The 23790-nt window shown below is 44.3% G+C and overlaps 1 protein-coding gene across 1 annotated transcript in view; it reads left to right on the forward strand.

Annotated features, from left to right (window-relative positions):
• Positions 1 to 4188: 4188 nt before the first annotated feature.
• Positions 4189 to 23790, forward strand: part of LOC140721527 (NACHT, LRR and PYD domains-containing protein 3-like) — a 44253-nt gene continuing 24651 nt past the window's right edge. Inside the window, exons 1-3 of the mRNA XM_073036340.1 lie at positions 4189 to 4255; positions 6834 to 7024; positions 12772 to 12902. Coding sequence (XP_072892441.1) covers positions 4189 to 4255; positions 6834 to 7024; positions 12772 to 12902 — 389 coding nt within the window. The remainder of the gene's footprint in view (positions 4256 to 6833; positions 7025 to 12771; positions 12903 to 23790) is intronic.

Below are 23790 nucleotides of genomic sequence, written 5' to 3' on the forward strand. Positions count from 1 at the left end.
CCTGAAGCCATCCCTGCCCTTGTGACAATCGAGTGTCTGTGATAGTTTGGAACATACTTCAAACAATGTAACAATCAGACCAGCAGCATTGAACGTTTGTATTGCTACCGACCTGAACTGTATGAAACAAGCAATCTTCCGCCAATTCTGCAATTTCCGGATGACCAGGCATATGATTGTTTGAATTTATGACATATTTGCCAAACCTGTTCATTGTAAAACGGCTTTATTTGACAACTCCTCTGAATTGTCATTAGAAGCAGGCGTTATCTACACAGATGGCCATTTAATGTAAACACATACGTCATTCCATTCCTCAGCTCTTCTCTGAATTTCCTCTGTGTCAGTGTATAGATACAAGTATTGGTGCACACGCTGAGAAGTTGCAACATTAACCCAAATTGTTGTAAGATGTATACTGGCGAACTCAAATATCTGTCATGGTAAAAATAGTTTTTTTTTTGCCATTTGAAGGAATGGGCTACATAGGGCATCCACAATAATATGAAATTAGCTGATATAGAAAATAGCAAAATCATCGATTTTCTGCGTTTTTCCACCTCGGCATCTTTCTGATTGTCGCTGTTGTGCCGAAGTTTTCTGCGGACTCTATTTGCCATAACGATATGACATACGGTTAACCCGTTAAAAACCAGTATTAAGCCGATTGGAAGCAATGGGGTTAAAATACTGATCAGTAATTGATATCCTCTCCACACGAGTGAAGTAACGTATTCATATGTGCCGGTGCACCGCCACGGCATGTTGTCAATGATGACAGAAGGTTCAATGATAAAGTAAAACGGGGCACATTTCCCGCAGCTCACTATAACCACGGTCACGATAACCACCGTTGCTGTTCTCTCGGTGCAGTATCGCTCCCGCAGCTTTCGACAACATATTGCGATGAAGCGATCGAAGGTAAAACTGACCGTAAACCAAACTGAACAGTCCGTCGTTACGACCCGAAATACAAGTGTCAGAGCGCATACAGGAGTGATGAGCAGGGATCTGGAATAAATGTAGATATTGTTGGTCTGTTCCACTAAAGCAACAACGATAACCACCATCAGATCCGCTGTTGCCATTCCAACCAGGTAACGGGTGATGCATTTGGAGAGTCCGCATTTTCCCCGAGATAGGATCACAATCGCCGTTAAATTAACTACAAGGAAATTGAATAAAAAAGAAATATCGTCAGTGGCAATTCACTGAACTTCCATTATAACGATGCTATGCAGAATATGGTTTAGCTGCAACTGATCAATGACCCCTCCCCCCGATTCCTACAGGGGATGGTCTGTGGAAGTGGAAAGCGGGAATCCACTGTGTGCGGTCTCCGTCGCTGCACGTCCGGCTGGAGGACAATAACGGATGTGAGTGTCAGTGGATTGGCGACATTCCCACAGTTCAGAGCGAGGCATCCGAGTTCCACGACCTACGTACCGGTGAGCAGTCGATCGCTCCTGTAAACAACACCATTTCCATTATTAGAGGTGAAATAGCTGAAGGGATTGTTTGTAGCGGTGACAAAGTGGCAACAAGGAGATACAAAGGCCATCATTTAAATAAGCTGCTACTTTGTATAAGGTCGAAGTGTCTGCACTGATAGAGACTCGGACCTAGAGAAGCAGAGACCAGCATCACTTCAGAAAGCCTAGCGAGGAGAAATAACAATATCGACTCCAACTTAATTTACAAAAGAAGAAAATACTACGATCGAAGTATGGAAAATGGAAATAAAACCATTAGATGCCAGAATCCTCCATTCCGGAAACACGTTTCAACCGTCGGTAGCATCTGTGCTCAGTAACAGTGCGGATACCGCAGCAGAGTAACGACGGCACCATACATAAAGTAACCAGCTCCGGCATCTTACCGGGGACACCAACCGCTACAAGTGTAGGATAGAAAATGGCCGCGATGTAGTAAATCGCCGGATATTCCATATTCCGTCAGAAGCAGCGTTCAGCTGTACGGAGCGTTTCAGCTGCTCAGATTGATTGGTGATCGGGTTAGCAGACTTTTATTGAGAAGAAAGCAATTCTACTGAGGCAATTAGCGTGGCTATCACGTCAGGGACATTAGTGACAACCAACTTCACAAACAATTACGTTAAGCTATTTTAACTCACTGTCCCCGTGTCATTAATTTGACTCCTCAAGGGATATTGCAATCTATTTACTTTAAAACAAAATATGATGTGAATTTTCCATGTTATTTTCTATGATACCTGGCTTCAGCTATTAAAATTGGATATTTTTTAATATATCTGTGTTGCTTTTAAAGTTGGCATTCACCTTGAAGTCGATTTATTTTGTAACATTTGACGGAGCACATTCTCTTCTGAAATTGAGGGAAGGAGTTTGTTCTTGCGGGTGAAATTGAGAACACTTCTTTATTAAAGGGGAGCATTCGTTCATTCTTTTCTTTCGTTCGTTTCAGTCATTCCGGGCGGTGTGAGTGATGGAACTGAAAATGACAGCTGACATGTATTACAATAACACTGCACTTATATTCCTCCAAACAATTTAAAAAATATTCCAGAGACCTGTGATCAAAAAGGGAGCGTGTCCTGGGAAATTAGCGAGGGCTGTGGGCAGTTTGAAGGACAATGTTTTCCAGCGCACACATGGGCCGTTTTGAAGGAACCTGACCTCTTCCAGCGAATGACTTGACCACCCCGCACCCGGGCCCTGCGATGCAGTCGATTAAACTTTAAAGATATTCTCAAACCAGCCGCAATTCTACCAGAATTTCGCCATCCATTCTATGTTTGAACAAAAGTAACAAGTAAAATCTGTGAACATTCCGCAGGTTTTCAGACTACTATTTGCCACGAAGTTGTCTGTCTTTCTCCTGATTTGCTTTCAGGTATATTGTCTTTCATACAAACAGAGCAACGTAGAAAACCTACAGCACACCATAGGCTCTTCGGCCCAAAAAGTTGTGCCGAACATGTCCCTACCTTAGAAATTACTAGGGTTAGTCATAGCCCTCTATTTTTCTAAGCTCCATGTACTTATCCAAAAGTCTCTTAAAAGACCCTATCGTATCCGTCTCCACTACCGTTTTTGGCAGCCCACTTCACGCACTCACCACCGTCTGCGTAGAACATTTACCCCTGACATCTCATGTGTACCTACACCCCAGCACCTTAATCCTGTATCCTCTTGTGGCAGCCATTTCAGCCCTGGGAAAAGACTCTGACTATCCACACGATTAATGCCTCTGATAATCTAACACACCTCTATCAGGTCACCTCTCATCCTCCGTCGCTCCAAGGAGAAAAGGCCGAGTTCACTCAACCTGTTTTATAAGACAATCCTCAGTATAAGTATGAGCAGAACAGCGGATGTGGTCAAGCTCACCTGTCAATCACACTTCCTTCTGCTCCTGCAGTGCACCGCTCCGTGCCGATTGTGGTTCTCGTACCGATGAGCGGGCCTCGGCTTATTGGAGAAAGTCTCATCACTCTGTTTCCATTATGGAACTCGTACTAATGTGCGGTACTCGGTTGACTCGAGCAAGTAATACCTCTGCCTTCAAATCCATTCTCCCAAAGAGAATCACTGCGTAACGTTCCGGTTTGAACTCCATCTATAACTTCTCAGCGCTGCGCTGCGTCCTGTCACTGTCCTGTTGTAATCGGTGACAACCTTCTATACTGTCCATAATTGCACCAACCTCCACATCATTGCAAATACAATAATCCACCCTTCCACCTCCTCATCCAAATCATTCATAAAAACACAAATGCCAGGTTCTCAAACTGATCACTGCAGGACACCACTGGTCACCATCCATCGAGAAAACGCTCCATCCAGAATTATCCTCTGCCTTCTGTGGGCGTCAGTCCTGAATCCACTAGCCAACTCTCCCTGGATACCAAACCTTCTGCCGCTAAGAACGGTCCTACCACGGTTAACCGTATCAAATGCCTTATTAAAATCTATTTATACCAGATCATCTTCTCTACCTTAACCAATGTGCTTTGTCACTTTCTCACAGAACTGGACCAGGCACGTGAGGGTCTCCCAAACCACGTAAATTCGGTTTCTAAGAATGTTCTCCAATAATTTGCCCATCACTGAAGTAGAATTCACTGGGCTATAATTTACAAGGTTATCCTTACTCCCTTTCCTGAGCAAAGGGATAATATTTCCATTTCCAATCCCCTGATACTGCATGTGCGGCAGTGATAACGCAAAGATAATCGTCAAGGGCGCAGCAATCTCTTCCTCCGCCTCCCACAGTAACCTGGGGTTTCTCGCAACCTCACAAGAGGGCTCATCTATACCAATGTTTATCAATCGTTCCTGTACATCCTCTTTTCTAACCTCGTCCTGTTGTCGCACAGAAGCCCGTTTGACGTTTCCTCACAAACGCCAGGATCTCTCACTGGTGAAAATTGAAGTGAAGTCCTCATTAAGGACCTGTCCCACCTCTACCAGCTCCAGCCGTGTGTTTCATCTCTACCCCCGACCGGTCCTACTCTCACTCTAGTCATCCTCTTCTTCACACACATCCAGAATGTCGCGGGGTTTTCCTTAATCCTGCTGTAGGCCTTCTGTAGAGGTTTCAAGTTCTCCTCATTCCATGCTTCAGTTCGTCCCTGGCTGCCTTGGAACTCTACAGCCGTGTCCGATCCCAGCTTTCTAAACCTGGTCAGCTTCTTTCTTTCTCTTAACTAGATGATCCACGTCTCTGTCAAACATGGCTCCTTCAACTATCCAGAACCCAATGAAAGTGCTGTCTAAAATACCTTCTCATTTCCGTTGTGCATTTTCCAGGGTGCATCCGTTCCCAGTTTTAGCTCTGAGATTCCTGAATAGCCTAATAGCATCACAATTACATTTAGCCAATTCATTACTTTGGAAACTTCAGGCCTGTGGGGAGATAGCAGGACAGTGTGATTAGTTCGGGGACTGACATAGGTTCGTAGGGAGAGATCGGGGTAACGGGATTTGTTTGGGGACTGACAGGCGGGTGTGGGGACAGAGCAGGACAGTGTGATTAATTCGAGGACTGACATAGGTTCGTAGGGAGAGATCGGGATAACGGGATTTGTTTGGGGACTGACAGGCGGGTGTGGGGACAGAGCAGGACAATGTTATTAATTCGGGGACTGACAGGTTCGTAGGGAGAGATCGGGGTAATGGGATTTGTTTGGGAACTGACAGGCGGGTTTGGGGACAGAGCAGGGCAGTGTGATTAATTCGGGGACTGACAAAGGTTTGGGGGAGAGTTCGCGGTAAGGGGTTTCGTTTGGGAACTGACACGCGGTTGTGGGAGAGAGCGGGGCAGCGGGATTAGTTTGAGGACTGACACAGGTATGTGGAGAATAAGCTGGGACTTAACGGGGCAGTGGGGAGATACTGCCCCGTTAACGAGGCTGGGGAGATAGCGAGATGGTGGCATTATTTTGGTACTGACACAGGCCTCTGGCATTAGTGTGTGTCCCCGTTTACATAAGGCGGAAGCTGGTACAGAGTGAAGCACACTAAGATACGAATTTCACTGTATTTTTCACGTGTTAGATTTGTGTTGTTTCATAAATAGTTTGTTACGAAGGATGAACAGTTCTGATGGGCAGAAGGGTGCAGACATCCCCATGTCCCCCCCCCCCCCCCGGAGAATCACAAACCATTATTGTTGCTATGCTGCTCATGAGAGAGAGAGAGAGAGAGAGAGAGAGAGAGAGAGAGAGAGAGAGAGAGAGAGAGAGAGAGAGAGAGAGAGAGAGAGAGAGATGGAAAAATAAAACATGCAAGTACATCTGCTATAGATAAGAGAGGGGAGAGAGTCTTGTTGATTTACCGTATTTTGACTTCTGCGAAGGTTTATTTATCTTGTACCATTCTGTACATTAACATTCCACAGTGGACAGCCGTAGTGGGCTGGTTTGATAGACACAGCCATTCAAAATTGATTGATAGCTGTGACCCCGTGAGTAGGGATAAAAGTGAGGTCTGGAGAGACACTCTTCAGACACACCAGGAGACACACTAGTGGACACTGATTGAGTGTTGGAAACCACGGGAAAGTGAGGGGTATCGGAGACCGGACCAGGAGACCGGTCAGCTAAATTCACAGTTACAGCAGGGCCTGTGGGGGCTTGTGTGCGTGTCCACTCATGCCAGAGTGACGAGTCCACCACAGAAGAACGGTCTGGCTGAAGGACAGAGGGGTGATAACTGAATGGCCACAACGATACGACGGATCAAGAACGAAAAGGAAAGTTTGCCTGACAATAGCTGTTACATCTCGCTCGCTCTCTCTCTCTCCAACGATTACAACACAACAACTAATATCTACCTCAGCACGTATGAGCTGAACTGAACTTTATACTTTTCTATGACCATTCATTATCCCCTAGACATCGATAGAGCTTGTTTATTATTGATTATTATTATTCCCACACTTTTAGGTTTATTATTGCTAACGTGTATTATCTATATATTTGCATTATTGATATTGATTTGCTTATTTTACTATTAAACATTTTTGAATATAGCACCACCGGACTCCAACGGATTCTTCTTTCTCTGCTGGTCAGACACCCAGTTACGGGGTACGTAACAAGTTAAAATGACAAATCGAGCTCCCCCGCCCCTCCCTCCATCCAGTAGCTCCCCCTAAAGGCCCAGCCCCGCATCCCCATGCTTTCACTCCAGCCTTCCTTTGACCTCCACGCTACGGAATCTCCGAGCCCAGGAGCACTGCCAAACACACGAGTGCCTGGACTTCTGATCACCCACCTAAAGGGCCGGCTCTCCCCCACGGATCACGGAGGTTACGTAAATCTCCAACCTTCCCTCACCTTCCCACAGCCGCTTCGGCCTCAGGACCTATCGTCCCGAAACGCCTCGCAAGCGAGGCCCCTCGGTACAAACACTCGGGATGCTCCCGCGCCTGCAGCACCCTTATCGCCTGGGAGAGGCAGGAGCTCGGGGGCGTTTTGCGTCCGGTTGAGGATAGGCACGAGCGAATCGCCGTATTGAATAGGAGTAGAAGGGACCTTGTAGGTAAAGGGGGAACCCGGGTACTTCACGATACAGGCGACGGCGGCACGGGCCAGATTCTCCCTACACCACTTCCAGTCCGGCCCGGTTCTAGTCTGCAATGGGCTTCGGGTGCGACTCTAAATACGACTGCAGACTGGAAATAGGGCTGGCTGTAACCCGTCCGCGTCCTCCCCGGGGCACGTAACCTCTGGCCGGCAGGCAGGCACGGTCCCGATCGGGAGGACAAGGGGCGCCAAGGAGGGCGGGGAATTCGATTTCTTTGGAGGATGGCAGAGGTAGTGAGGGTCGGGCCGGATGAGGGGATGGAGGGCGTCATGCAGAAGAGTGTGGTCGGGAGAGGAAAAGTGAGGTCGTCGCGAAGACAGACTGGAGAAGGAAATGGCGAGATGGAGTTGTTAAAAAGAACCTTTAACGAGTTGAAAAGAACCAGCAGAAATGTATACAGCTCGATTCTGAGTCTTCTGTTATAAACTCTATTTTCTCGGTAACTGCGTGAATAAAGTAATATAAAACAAAGTGAACAGGTTATCAAAATTTATGCATATACACAAGTGAGTAAATAAGCTTCCCCAGCTCAGGTGATTGGGTGATTGGGAGAGAGAGTTAGAGTTGGTTTATCTTCCAATGCTGATGCCAATGCTCCACGTCGTCCTCCTCGCTCCCGAAACTTATTTAAAGTCACCAACTTGTGGCCACAGAAAGGCGACCGTTTCCACGGTAACACTATCAACCCACGCCAGGGTTAAACACATCGATAGCATTCCACCGGTCACTCTTTTGTCCACACGGTGAGCAAAAACCCCACCCTGGTCGTGGGCACACAAAGCACACTAGGGTCCCCCTTGGCTCTGGCGTCATGTGTCTCCTGTGTGTCTCGTTCGTCTGATTAAAAAGTCGATTGACCTTTCATATATCTCCAAGTGCTGAACACGAGCTGTCCATCATATTAAACCGCCTTTCAGTTTCCAAGGCAACTCACAGACTTTCTCTCTCTCTGATGAAATAGCACACAAGCTGTTTGCTCCCTCTCTCTCTTGTTAAAGGAACAGTCCACATTAGAATAATTATTCAAATCTCGTCACGCCTCTCTCCTTTTAGGATAAATGTTGATGAAACAACATTTTTTTTGATCTTAACTAACGATTATGCATCTTAAAGCAATACACATGTAGTTATCAGGTAACATAGCAAAGCATTACAAACTTAAACTTAACATTTAGCTAAACAATCTGCTATAATATTGTCAGTACCGTTCACGTAGTTTATTTCCAAGTCAAAATCTTCCAAGATCAGACTCCAGTTCAGCAACCTTCTATTTGTATCCTTCATTTTACCCAGAAACTCTGATGGATTATGGTCCGTGTAAATCACAAGTGGCTTCTGCGCAGAACATATGTAGACATCGAAGTATTGCAATTCTGGCAGCGCGTTTTCAACGGTGGCGTAATTTTTCTGATGCACGTTAAATTTCTTTGAGAAATAAGCTAGTTGATGTTCAATTTCATCATGATGCTTTAACCATATAACAATTACAGCACGGAAACAGACCATCTCAGGCCGTCTAGTCCGTGCCGAACGCTTACTCTCACCTAGTCCCACCGACCTGCACTCAGCCCAGTACAGTATTGTAACCTTTGCAACAATACCGCCCCAGCAGCTGCGGCACGAGCGTCTACCGCGATTGAAAATGGTTTACTGAAATCAGGTGCTTTGAGCACAGGGTGATAAAACAGAATGGCTTTCAGGCGGTCAAATGCCTCTTGGCAGAGGTCATTCCGCACAAATCTTTCACTCTTCCCTTGGAGTTTCGTTAGAGGGAGAGCAATGTCTGCGAAGTTCTTACAAAACTTACGGTAACACCCAACCATTCCTAAAAAACCTCTGTAACGGTTTCTTGCCCGTCGGATCGGGAACCTCAGCAATAGCCTGAACCTTGGCCTGCACAGGTGCCAGTTGGCCCTGGCCTACTACATAGCCAAGATAGGTGACAGTGGCATGGCCAAATTCACTTTTAGCAAGATTTACAGTGAGATCTCCCTTGGACAGCCGTTCAAACAGTTTCTCTACTGCTGAGATATGCTCCTCCCAGGTGTTAATCCATACAACCAAGTCATCAGTATAAGCCCTATATTCTATAAACCCTGAATCACTGAATTCATCATCCTTTGGAACGTCCCTGGAGCATGTTTCATCCCAAATGGTAAAACATTGTACTCGTACAATCCAGATGGTGTCTCAAATGCAGATATTTCTTTAGCCCTTTCTGTTAAAGGAACACACCAGTGACCTTTCAACAGGTCAATCTTTGTAAGGTATTTAGCCTTCCCCGCTCTGTAAATACAGTCATCCACTCTTGGGATGGGATAAGCATCTGCCTTAGTTACTGCATTAACTTTCCTGTAATCAGTACAGAATCTCATACCCCCATCCGACGCAGGGACAATCACGCGCGGTGACGCCCAGTCTGAACTGGATGGCATAATTATGCCGGATGTTAACATGTATTCAATTTCTTGTTCAACCATTTTATTTTTGTCTTGGTTCACTCTGTAAGGGTGCTGCTTAATGGGATCAACTTCATCTACAATTACGTCATGCACCGCAGCCGTACATGGTCTTGAAATGTCAGGGAATAAATCTTTATACTTGTTAATTAAACTCTTCAGTTGTTTTCGTTGATTTGACTGCAAATGCTGAGTCTTTCCATCAAGCTTTTTCAAAACATAATAATATCTGAGTCCTGTGGAAACTACGGGGAGTTATGGTATCCCAGTACCAGGCACCACAATCTCCTCCGTTGTCATAACAGTGCTCACTGGTGCAGGGTGGGGGTCATGATAACGCTTGATCATATTTAAGTGGACGAGGTGGGTCGCCTTTCTTCGGTCAGGAGTCCTAATAACATAATTTAAAGAATTACTGGTCTTAATTATTTCATATGGTCACAACAACTCGCTTGAAGTGGGTTGGTAAGGAGAGTGAACAGCATCAGGACCCTTTCTCCAGCACGATATCTCTGCTCCCTCGCTCTTCTGTCATACCCCTGTTTCATGTTTAACTGAGAGTGCTGTAAATTGTGCTTTGCAAGTTCACAAGCCTTGTTAAGACTGTCTCTGAATTCCGAAACATAACGAAGCAAGCTCCTACTCACATTCTGATCTGATCATTTCTCTCTGAGTAGGGTCAACGGTGATACGATGTGCTTAGCTCTCAATTCTTTAACTATCCCCTGGAATGTTTTCGAAGTAATGTTACTTCAGATTGGATTTCTTTAGGTAGACATACCAGTGTGAAAAATTTGATAAGTGTTTTTACCAGAGTCTTGGCCTTGATGTTCCTGAGAGGCACCGCTTCATGGAACCTAGATATCGCACACATGATGGTTAACACACACTCATAACCAGCTGCAGTCCTTGGCAATGGGCCAACACAATCCACTATGACCCTAGAAAAAGGTTCACCAAAAGCAGGTGTTGGTCTAAGTTGTGACGCTGGGATCACCTGATTAGGTTTTCCCGCAACCTGACAGGTATGGCAAGTCCTGCAAAAGTTCACAACGTGCTTCCTTAAATTAGGCCAGTAGAATTCCTTCATAACCCTGTTTACTGCCTTCCTCACTCCAAAGTGTCCACCTAAAGGCATGCTATGAGCCATGTTTAAAATCTCAGCCCTGAAAACTTTCGGGACAACAACTTGATGTTCAATGATCCAATCCACACCTGCAGGCACAGTAGGTGATCTCCACTTCCTCATTAACACCCCATCCTTAAGATAATATCCTACTGACTCTCTCTGAACCTCCTCTTCGGTGAGAGCTGTCTCCTTTAACGCAGCAATTTCAGAATCTCGACTTTGTTCCGCTATAAATTCATCCCTGGACAAGGACAAGCCTTTCTCATCCTCCTTACTATCCAGATCTTGATGTAACATGGACGGCAGAAAAGTCTCTGACAAATTCTCATAAATTAAACCGCTGTGTTTGCTAACTGCGTCAGCAGCCATTTTAGACATGCTTCGTGTCACTGCGCATGTGCGGTTCACATCAGTATTTGTGCGTGTGTCGTCAGCCACAAGCTTGCTTGTTAGCTGTATTGTTGAATAAACTTCACCCTGGATAGGTGCCAATCTAATATTTATCAAACCCAGTACCATTACTAAGCTTACGAAGACCATGTTTACATTATGAAAATTCCCAAACAACCCATCCATTCTGTTCTTTCGACTTTTAGCTTGACTCGTCTCTATAGTAACCCAGTCAGGTGGTCTCTTAAAACTAAAACAATCCTTTCTCTCCAAATTGCAATCGTGAAAAACAACTCCACAACCTTGAAGGTGTTTACTTCCTATTGCGAAAACAAAATTCAACAGAGATTCACATAATTTACAGGCCATTGTCCTGCAAGCAGGGTCAAAGGTCGCGAAACCAGTCCAAACCTCCCAAGTTCTTTATTCAAAAATCCAGAAACAGCCATTCTCCATATTTCCAATAAAGTTCGCATCACCAACTTTCAACTCATCACCAACTTTTAGAACACCGTCCAACACAAATAACTGAGAATCCTCAATTTCCACCGGCACCTAGGTTAACCCTTTATTCACTGAACCATGTCCATCCGGCTGAAAAAGACGGCATTCCTTTTCCACCGAGTCAGATAAAGTCAGACACCTCAGACGGGAGGCATCAGGTATTGACGAGGTCGATGAGCCGAACTTGGAATACTGCCTTTGGGTTTGGACGCCTGTTACGTACCCCCTCACGGGTTAAAGAGCCAGCAGAAATGGGCACACACGGAGTCTGAGTCTGCCGTTATAAACTCTATTTTATTAGTAACTACGTGAATAAAGGAATATAAAACGAGATAAAGTAAACAGGTTAGCAGAGCTTATGCACATATATAGGTGAGTAAATAAGCTTCCCCAGCTCAGGTGATTGGGTGATACAGTCTCACGGTGGGATGGTAAGTAATCAGTTCAGTTCTGGAATTTGGTTTGAGTAGAGTTGGAGAGAGTGTTAGAGTGTTGGCTTGTCTTCCAATGCCGATGCCGATCCTCACGCCCTCCTCCTGCTCCCGAAGCTTACAGTCACCGACTGTGACCGCAAGAAGGGGATGCCGTCTTCTGTGGTGAATTTATCAACCCCAGACCAGGGTTAAACACACTGATAGCTCCCGACCCGTCACCCCTCTGTCCACACTGCGAGCAAAAACCCCACCCTTGTCGTGGGCACACAAAGCTCACCAGCGTCCTCCTTGCCTCTGGAGTCGTGTGTCTCCTGTGGTGTGTCTTGTGTGTCTCTGGTGCGTGTCTGATTAAAAAGTCAACGACCTTGTATATATCTCCAAGTGCTGAACACGAGCTGTCCATCACATAGCTCCGCCTTTCAGTTTCCAAGGCAACTCACAGACTTTCTGTCTCCCTGCTGTTGATTTAGCACACAAGCTGTTCGCTCGCCCCTCTCTCGTTTAAAGGAACAATCCAGTTTAGAATAATCTTTCAGATCTCGTCACAATCTATACATAGCTACAAGATCTGTGATATATTCGCATATTTTTAAGAAAGTTTTATTGTTAGAATCTCAGCTGACGGCGAAAATTGGAAAACCTTGCAACATTTCATGGACGTACATGTATGTGTAAGTCACGTGAGCCTTTTCCCCGCTCCCATTTTACCGCAGATCTGCCTTGTTTCTGAGTTTCCGCCCCCAGCTCTGATGACATAAATTACAGTCCTGACTTTCCTTCAGATCTGTGTTGAAGCGGGTCGGCGGCGGCGGCGGATCGTCTGTAGGATCCGGATGAGGAGACGACCATCACCCCCAGAGTCGGGAATCCGGGGGAGAGCTCACTGTCCGGGCGTGAAAACAAGTTCTCATCGGTGAGTACTGAGGCCGGTCCCGAGTGTGGACGTCTGATGTAAGGTAATGCACCCAGTTAACTTCCCCGATCTGGCGGCCTCTTTGCGTTTGCTGGACAGAACCTGCCGGGGTCGGTCTGTGTTGTGGGACCTTCACAACATACCAACTGAGATGAGCCGCCGCTCAGCCCCTCTTGCCCTGGTCCTAGGAGCGTGATGGGGTGGCGATATCGAGACTGCATTCATCCATTGAGGTTTATCCCGGGAACTTTACCTTCCTCACCCAGCCCCGCATCGGGTCCAAGCTTCACCTGGATCGATAGCCAGTGTCTACAATTGTTTTACATCATTCCAGGGCGCGGGAAGCGGCCCTTCCACCTGTTGTGTTCTTGCAGACAGAGAAGGTTAAACCAAGTAATCGCACCTCCGGGACACTGCTCCATCTGTCTGAGTAGATCCATCTTTCACCCGTTCAGACAAGGCAGTGACATCCAGATCTCTCACGGCCTCTCGTTCTGGGTGGCCATCGTTGTGTTTATTTTTGTTGAATCCATGCCACTATTCCGACTTGCCGAAGCGCAGTCAATGTTTCCGGTTTTATTAGCCCATTAAATGCGACAAATAAGCCTTTTCCAGTTATCTGGCCTTCTCAAAAGTGTACAGTGTACATCGAGTTAGAATGTGAGATCAAGAGTCCAACTTATCACCGGGGAACATTCAATGTGCTTACAACAGCAGCCTGGAAGGTTTCCTGGAGCCTGGTGCTATGTGTTTTCAATGTTATTTTAAATCTCCGACCCGGCTGAGAAGAGAGAATAGCGAGGGTTATGAGGATCTTTGATGCTGCCTGCTTTACTGATGCAATGGGAAGTGCAGTCACAGTCCAGGGAGGGGAGTCTGGTTTCTGTCATGTCCTCAGCTGTGCCCACAGTTTCCTGCAGTTCCTTACAGTCAAGGGTAGAGCGGTAGCCTTATGAAGGCATTATGTATCCGGATGGGATACTTTCTGTGGCGCTTTGATAAGGTTTGGGGAGGGGCAATGTGCCTAAGCCAAAGTTTGTCTAGGTTTGTCATTTTAGGATCTTTTTCTATGGTATTATTTGTCCCCGTGTATTGCTGAATGACCACCAGTGACTGTCCTTGATCCCTCACCCACATGGTTCCATCTCCTCATTCACTCACATCTTGTGCAACCTCTCTCCAGCCCGTGTGTACTCACCTCAATGATGTACAGTACATCAGCAATGTTTCTCCTAACCTTTGTCTAAATTGTGAAATGTTATATTTCACCTTTTATCTCACAGAGTTTTTCAGCAATTTTTTTTGTTAGTTAGAACTACCAGAGGTTGAATTGAATGTAACACCTGGTGAGGTAAGAGTTACAAGCTGCGATCCTAGGGTGTGGCAGGAAAGATTATAGCATGTATGGAGCAGTCGTTGGTAGGCAGGAGAGAAGGACTGGGAATAAAGTGAGCCATTACTGTTCGGCTGCCGGTGACTAGCGTGTTCCACAGGAATCTGTGACGGGACCGATTCTTTTTACCTTATATGTCAATGATTTGGATGATGAAACTGATGGTTGTTGCAATGTTTGCAGAGTATATGAAGAGAGGTGACGGGGCACATAATTTTTTGGAGAAGGACTTTGGACAGTTTAGGAGAACGCACAAAGATCTGGCAAATACTATAGAGGTTCGGGAAGGGTATGGTCACTTACTTTGGTTGAAGAAATGAAGTGGTTTTCTTGCTTTTCAATGGAGAGAAAACACAAACAACTGAGCTGCAAAGGGAATTGGGAGAAATTGCACAGAATTCCACAAAGGTTAATTTGCAGATTGGGTCAGTGGTGAGGAAGGCAAATGCAATGTTAACATTCATTTCAAGAGGACTAGAATATAAAAGCAAGAATGTAATGTTGAGATTTCATAAAGCACCGGTGAGGACTCACATGGAATGCTGTGAACAGTTCTGAACGGTTTATCTTTGATTGGATGTGTTGAAACAGGCGATGGTTCAAAGGAAGTTCACGAAAATAGTTCCAGGATTCAGCGGCTTCTCAGATAAAAAGTGTTTGATGTCTCTGGGTCAATTAATTACTGGAATTCAGAAGACCGAGGGGTGCCCTAATGGATCATATCAAATGGTGAAAAGCCTTGATAGAGTGGATGTGGAAAGTGCGCTTCCTCTGGTGCAAGAGTCTAAGACCAGAGGTCACAGCTTCAGTAAAGAGGGATGCCCTTTTAGAATGGAGATGAGCCGGAATCTCTTTAATCAGAGTGGTGAATCTGTGGATTTCCTTGCCCCAGGCAGCTGCGGAGGCCGTTTCTATGTAGATTTAAGGTGGAGGTATCGGGAGGAAGGCAGAAGTTTGGGGAAAGGCAGAAGATTGGAGCCGAAGAAAAACGTCACGATAAAATGACGGAGCAGACTAAATGGCCTAATTCTGCTCCTATATCTATGGTCTTAAAGGGTGAAAGCAGCCATTACAGTTTTTAGTTTCACCGTTACAAAATGGCTGCAGCATTAATATTTGTCACAATGAAGCTCACAGCATGTGATGTTGTTTGTTATTTCTTTTTTAGGTTATTTTAGGTTCATTGGCTTAAAAATGTTTCTTGATTTTGTAGCTTTTTAAAACATTATCTTGGAATGATTTGTGTTTTCTGGGAAATGGACTACCGTAGAATGCTCAGTTAAGATTTATTCCCCTACAGCGCAGAAACAGTCCTTTCAGCCCATCTAGTCCGTCACATTCTCTGCCTGGACTCATCCACCTGCACGCAAACCACAGCCTCAATACTTCTCTCAACGATGTACCCACGCAAACTTCTCTTAGACACTGCAATTGAACCCGCATCTACCAGTTCCGCTGGGAGCTGATTCCACATTCGCCCTTCCCTCCGAGTGACGTAGTTCCCGCTCTGATTCCCCTTAAATATTTCACTTGTCACCCTTAATTCATGACCTTACCAAAACAAAGGGGCAAATACCTAAATGCATTCCATAGAACCATAGAACCATAGAAAATTACAGCACAGAAACAGGCCTTTTGGCCCTTCTTGGTTGTGCCGAACCATTTTTCTGCCTAGTCCCACTGACCTGCACCTTGGCCATACCCTTCCAAACCCCTCTCATCCATATACCTGTCCAAGTTTTTCTTAAATGTCAAAAGTGAGCCCGCATTCACCACTTCATCTGGCAGTTCATTCCACATTCCCACTCCTCTCTGCGTGATCCCTTTAAACTTTCCCCCCTTCACCCTTAACCCATGACCTTGGGGTTTTTTTCTCCCCTGGCCTCAATGGAAGAAGCCTGCTTGCATTCATTCTATCTATACCGTTCATAATTTCATACACCTCTATCAAATCATCCCTCATTCTCCTACGCTCCAGGGAATAAAGTCCTAACCTATTCAACCTTTCTCTATAACTCAGTTTCTCAGGTCCTGGCAACATCCTTGTAAACCGTCTCTGCACTGTTACAAACTTATTAATATCCTTCCTGTAATTAGGTGACCAAAACTGCACGCAATACTCCAAATTCGGTCTCACGAATGTCTTATACAACCTCACCACTACATTCCATCTCTTTTACACTGTACTTTGATTTATAAAGGCCAATGTAACAAAAGCTGTCTTTACAACCCTATCTACTTGTGACACCACTTTTAGGGAATTATGTATATGTACTCCCAGATCCCTCTATTTTTCTGCACTCCTCAGTGTCCTACCATTTACCTTGTATGTTCTACCTTGGTTTGACCTTCTGAAGTGCAACACCTCACACCTGTCCGCATTAAACTCCAGCAACCATTTTTCTACCCATTCCTCCTTCAACCTATATTCACCCTATATCCAGCCTGTATCCCACCACCTCAATGATATATATCAACCACTTTGTTCAACCTCTGTCCAGTCTGGATCGAACCACCTTAATGATATATATCAACCATCTTGTTTAACCTCTGTCCAGCCTGTATCCCATCACCTCAATGATATATATCAACCATCTTGTTCAACCTCTGTCCAGTCTGTATCCCCCCAGCTTGAGGATATATATCGACAATCCTGTTCAAACTCTGCCCAACTTGTATCCAATCCCTCAGTGCTATATAACAACAATCATGTTCACCCTCTGTCCAGTCGTATCCCATGAACTCGATGATATATCTGCAATATTTATTCTAACATTTGTTTTCGCTGTGAATTACTTTCTTCCTCCTTTTCCCTCACGGAGTCTTCCAAGAATTTTTTGTTTTGTTTTTTTTTCTCTCTCTAGAAACACCAGAAGGTTAATTGCATGCAGCTCGAAGCAGGGCTACATTAGCCATTACAATTTTTGTCTCACAGTTATAAGTTGGCTGTAGAGTTGATCCTTGTCACAATGAAACTCACAGCTGTGATTTGAGTTTGATATTTCCCTTTTTGTTTATTTTCAGTTCTTCAACTTTTTAGTTTTTTTTTCATTTGTGGCTTCTTAAGACATTACTCTGAAATGTTTTAATTCTTCTGGGAAATGGAATTGCATGGAACGCTCACTTTAGATTCATTCTCCTATAGCACAAAAGCAGGACTTTCAGCCCATCTAATCCGTGCCATTACTTGATTGGCCCCATCCACCTGCACCTAGAATATTCGCTTCCATAACTCTTTCATCCAGGTACTGTACATATAAACAACGGCTCTTAAATGCTGCAATTCAACCTGCAGCTACCACCTCTGCTGGGAGATGGTTCAATACACCCCTCGGTTAATCGGAGGGTGGATGATATTAAAAAGTGTAGGAACCCCAGCTGGGATCTGCGCTGACTTTCCTATGCACCAGTTACTCAAGTTCAAATCTGTTCATCTTACACCTGCCATCTTTTCTTTAAATACCAGCCACATCCGTGTAATTTTCCCTGGATTCTTTCACGATTATTCAGATCTTGCCTTCAAGAAGCTGATGAGCAGTCCACACAATTCTGCAAATCTAGATTCACAATGTCTTCTACAACTTTAGCGTTAACATCCCAATTCCCCTGACTTTGCCCTGATTTATTAAGACTAATATTGGCGGAGCTCTCTTTAAAACGCCATTGAACTCTAGTGCCACTTTCAGGGGATTCTGGATCAGTACTCCCATGTCAATTTATTTTGTCACACTGCGCAGACCTTTCCCGTTCACTGTGTAAGTCATGTCCTGGTTTCCCCTGTCAAACTGCAACAGCTCACCGTTGTCCGCATTAAATGCCCTCTTCTAGATTTAGCCCAACTTCCCAGCTGGTAGAGAACACTGAGCAACTTCGGTAGCGTTTCTCATTGTCTCCTATATCCCCATCTCGGTACAATCCACAGATTTGCTCGTCGAGTTTGACGCATTTCATCTTTCATCTAAAACATTAATATCAATACCAAGGAACCCGTCCCTTTCCGTGCAACACCCCGCAGGTCACATGTCTCTATTCAGCCCAGATGGACAATAATCTGCAAGCATTCTTGGCTTCTCCCCGTGATTCATCCTGAATTCTACGCACCTTACCGTTTAGGACCAGCCTCCCATGCAGAATGTTATCAAACATCTTGTTAACGTCAATATAGGCAAAGACCCCCACATTCACTTCATCAAGCTTCTTGATAATTTCCTCAAAAACGTCCATAATCAGATTAGATAGGGCCTGCCAGGTTGACTATCCCTTTCTATCGAAATCTTACATATCTCATTCCTTGTGATCCCTTCCAATAACTTACCCAGGCCTGATGTCAGTTTCCCTTCATATGTACCGAACCTTCCCAACACAAATGAGAAAATTATGGCTCTCCTCTGTTCGGCTGGCACATCATCTGTAGCTATGATCATTTTATATGCCTCTGGTAGCATTCGCGCAGATTCAATACTGGCATCCCAAATGCTTCCAGGGACTATGTTGTCAGGTCCTGGAGATTCATCCATCCCAATTCAGCTCAAGAGAACAAACAATCCAGTTTTTGTAAACTGGATACAATCTATAACTGGACGAACATTTCCTCACTTCTTTCGTCTCTATATCTGTCTCCCAAGTACATGCACACCCAGGGAAATCATTGAATATCTCCACCATTTCTTTTGGCTCCATGCAGACATGAGCACGTGATATTCAGAAGATCGTTTGTCCAGTTAATTGGGACAGTAAGGAAACAACAAGTTTTCTCAAATAAATATACTGCCACCAAATAGTTAGTTTTTCGTGGAAATGTGTTCATTACAGTAGTTGTTTATAATAATGATTTCTGGAATGAAAAGCTTAATGAATGTGGAGCATTTGCTGTCACTGGGCCTGTTCTCAAAGGGCTGATGGGGGCGGGCTAAGAGGGGGAAACTCATTGAAATGTAGCAAATACTGATGACTCCATAGAGTGGGTGGATAAAGATGTTTTCATCAGGAGAGGTGACTAGGAACAGAGAACAAAACCTCACAAACCACTGAGATGTATCTACAAACCTTCTCGTCCATCTTTCTATCCAGTAGTAGGGTCAGAAACTTGCCTGTATTGTCAACTGTACTTTTACTTCATTCGAAGCTACAAAAATTTGATTGAAAACTTTTAATCACTTAACTAAGCAAAGAAGGAAACCATGAATATCACCACAATGCATTGTGTAATGTATTTTGTAAATAACAGATAACCGACTTTTGAAGCAGACTGACCGTATTTAGTGACCAGCTTCAGCACTGCTGCAAGTGCTGTGGAGAAGGAGCTAACAGCAGATTTACTGGATGCTGGTATTTTAGTTTGAACATTGCAACATTGCTGAATGTTCAGTATTCATTGTGTTCATAAGGAAACTCAAAACATGTGAGGTTGATACAGTTACTTCCTTTTTTTCCTGATTAATGATTTCTGGAATGAAAAGCTTAATGTATGTGGAGCATTTACTGTCCCTGGGCCTGTTCTCAAAGGGATGATGGGGCACGCTAGCAGGGGGAAATTCATTGAAACGTAGCAAATATTGGTGACTCCATAGAGTGGACGGATAAAGATGTTTTCATCAGGAGAGGTGTCTTGGAACAGAGAGAAAAAACCTCACAAACCACTGAGATGTATCTACAAACCTTCTCCTCCATCATTCTATCCAGTAGTAGGGTCAGAATGTTGCCTGTACTGTCAACTGTACTTTTACGTTATTCGAAGCTACAAAAATTTGTTAGAATTTTTGATCGCTTAACTAAGCAAAGAAGGAAACTTCTTGAATATCGCCACAATGTGTTGAGTAATATATTTTGTAAATAACAGATAACCGACTTTTGAAGCAGACTGACCGTATTGAATGACCAGCTTCAGCACTGCTGTAAGTGCTGTGGAGAAGGAGCTAACAGCAGAATTACTGGTATTTCAGTTTCAACATTACAACATTGCTGAGTGTTCAGTATTCATTGTGGTCATAAGGAAACTCACAGCATGTGAGTTTGAGACTGTTACTTCCTTTTTCATTTACTTCTGGTGGGCCTCTTGCTCAGTTACCAGGGTAACAGCCCACTAGAACTTCAAGGAGGGTTGAAAGTTTTATCGCACTGTAATCACTGTGTGGACACAGTTGCCTCAGAAACAGGTGTGGATTCCAGGATGCTTTGAGCATTTACTGTATGGAATATATGATGCCTGTGTTGGAATGAAGAGATGAGTAATGAATGTTGGGATTGCATTTATGGAAATCCTTTCAGGCTGTCACGAACATCTTGCAATCAGTCAATATTTGTGCATCGGTAGAAAAGGCAAATCTTCTCCCTCCACTCAACAATAAAATACTCAACAAGTGTATTCAGTTTACCTGCGGAGACTAGCTGAAATATAACCGCGTCCGCGCTGTGACCCAAGGCCCAGAATTCAACCCCGATTCCCGTCCAGACAAAGCTGCCACTGGTTACTGAGATTTATCCATCCCAATTCAGCTCAACAGAGCAAGCACCTGTTCTGTAAACTGGATACAATCCAACACCTGGCGAACGTTTCCTCATTTCTATCATCTCTATAGCTGTCTCCGGAATACATGCACACACAGATAAATCATTGAAGATCTCCCCCATTTCTGTTGGCTCCATGCATACATGAGCAGGTTGATCTTCACAAGTTCGTTTGTCCAGTTAATGAGGCTGTAAGGAAACAACAGGTTTTCTCAAATAAATATACTGCCACCAAATAGTTTGTTACTCGTGGAAATGTGCTCATTACAGTAGTTGTTTATAATAATGATTTCTGGAATGAAAAGCTTAATGTATGTGAAGCATTTACTGTCCCTGGGCCTGCTCTCAAAGGGATGATGGGGCACGCTAGGAGGGGGAAATTCATTGAAACGTAGCAAATAGTGATGATTCCATAGAGTGGACGGATGAAGATGTTTTCATCAGGAGAGATGTCTTGGAACAGATAACAAAACCTCACAAATCACTGAGTTGTATCTACAAATCTTCTCCTCCATAATTCTATCCAGCAGTAGGGTCATAATGTTGCCTGTACTGTCAACTCTACTTTTACGTTATTCGAAGCTACAAAAATTTGCTAGAATTTTTAATCGCTTAACTAAGCAAAGAAGGAAACTTCATGAAGATCACCACAATGTGTTGTGTAATATATTTTGTAAATAACAGATAACCGAATTTTGAAGCAGACTGACCGTATTGAATGACCAGCTTCTGCACTGCTGAAAGTGCTGTGGAGAAGGAGCCTGCAGCAGATTTACTGGTATTTCAGTTTGAACATTAAAACTTTGCTGAGTGTTTAGTTTTCATTGGGTCATAACGAAACTCACAGCATGTGAGGTTGCTTCCTTTTTCCTTTACTTCTGCTGGGCCTCTTCATCAGTCACCAGAGTATCAGAGCACCAGAACGTCAAGAAGGGTTGAAGATTGTATCCAACTGTCGTCACTGTGGAGACAGAGTGGCCTTAGGAACCAGTGTGGATTCCAGGATGCTTTGAGCATTTAGTGTGTGGAATATATGACGCCTGTGTTGGAATGAAGAGATGAGTAATGAATTTTGGGATTGCATCTTGCAACCAGTCAATATCTGTGCATTAAAAGAAAAGAAAAATCTGATCTACTCTGCTTCCAGGACCATATTAACTATTTAATGTTTAAACAGATTGTTCCTGTTCCACTACTGGAAATAAGGCGGCTAACTAACCTGGTCGAGGTCTCACTCAACAATAAAATAATCACCAAGTATGCTCAGTTTAGATTAGCTGAAATGTATCCGCGTCCGCGTTGTGACCCAAGGCCTGGAATTCAACCCCGATCCCCGTCCAGACAAAGCTTCTTCTATGTTACTATTCCGTTATGGGTTGGTTCAGGCGTGTTAGATTTGAACTGGGAATAGCTGAGACACTGCATCACGTTACTGGGCAGTAAAAAGTCCAGGGCCGTGGGTTATAAGGCTAGGATGGGGAGACCAGGAATATAGTATTTGCAGTGTTTGGGCTTCGCCCGAGCTCATTGCTTCAACAGATGGGACTGGCCATTCCTCCTTCTGGAGGTCCTTTGGAATCAGTGAAGAAAATGACTTATCTTTCCTTCTCTCACAGTGAGAGGCTGTGAGTTAATGGGCTGCTCCGCGTTTGCCAGTGAACACGATCCGGGGTTTAGTGTTCAATCCGTGTTTGGAAAGTCCCTCTCACTGTTCCCTGTCTCTCAGCTAGTGGGAGTCAAATAGAAACTCCAGAAGGAGAAGCTAAAGATAGACGCATCGATATTACAGAAGTTCCCGCATTACAGTGGTGAACAGGGAATTACCGAGGCAGGAGAGGGGAATTGGTCAGAATTGATTGGAAACAATCACTCGCAGGAATGGCAGCAGAGCAGCAATTTGTGTGAAGTTGGAGGTTTGGTAAGGTTGTAACAGAAGGCAACAAATAATCATTGGGAAGGTAAAGGTGAAATACCAAAGATAACGAACCAATAATATTAAAGATGTTACTAAAAGTTTCTTCAGATATATGAACTGTAAAAGTGAGGCACGACTGGATATCAGAACGCTGGAAAACGGCACTGGAGAGGTAGTAAAGGAGGGGGGGCAAGTAATGGCGGCCGAACTGAATATATATTTTACACCAGTCTTCATAGAGGAAGACACTAGACTAGCAGTGTATTGGAAGCTCCGGGTGTCAGGGGGCATTAAGTGTGTGAAGTTAGCATACTTAGAGAGAGAGATTTCTTGGGAAACTGAAAGGTCTGAAGTTAGATATGTCACCTGGACTAGATGGCATGTACCCTAGAATTCTAAAAGCGGTGGCTGAATAGATCGTGAGACATTAATAATGTTCTTTCAAGAATCACTCGCTTCTGTAATGGTTCCGGAAGACTTAAAAATTGCAAATGTCACTTCACTCTTCAAGAAAGGAATGGGGCAGAAGGGAGCCCATATGTCAGTTTGTTTGACCTCAGTATTTAGGACGATATAGAAGTTGATTATTAAGGATGTGGTCTCCGGGTACTTTGAGATCCGTCAGAAAATAGGACGTAGTCTTGCCTGATAAATCTAATGGGGAATTCTTTGAAGAAATAACAAGCATGATAGACAAAGGAGAATCAGTTGATGCTGCACATTTGGATTTTCAGAAGGTCTTTGTTACGCTGCCACACATAAGGTTGCTTAACAAGCTACGAGATCATGGCGTTACCGGACAGATTCTGAAATGGATAAACCAGTGTTTGATTGGAAACCACTCCCAGTGACTCGTGATACTCCACAGGAGTCTGCTTTGGGACCGATTCTCTTACGTCATATGTTAATGATTTGGAGAATGGCATTAATGACTTTGTTGCAATGTTTGCAGTTGGTATGAAGATAGTTCGAGGAGCATGTGGTTTTGAGGATTTAGAAAGGCTACAGAAGGACATAGAATAATTAGGAAACTGGGCAATGAAATGGAATACAGTGTCGAGAAGTGTATGGTC

Source organism: Hemitrygon akajei, unplaced genomic scaffold (genome assembly GCF_048418815.1).
Source record: "Hemitrygon akajei unplaced genomic scaffold, sHemAka1.3 Scf000057, whole genome shotgun sequence".
NCBI classification, from domain to species: domain Eukaryota; kingdom Metazoa; phylum Chordata; class Chondrichthyes; order Myliobatiformes; family Dasyatidae; genus Hemitrygon; species Hemitrygon akajei.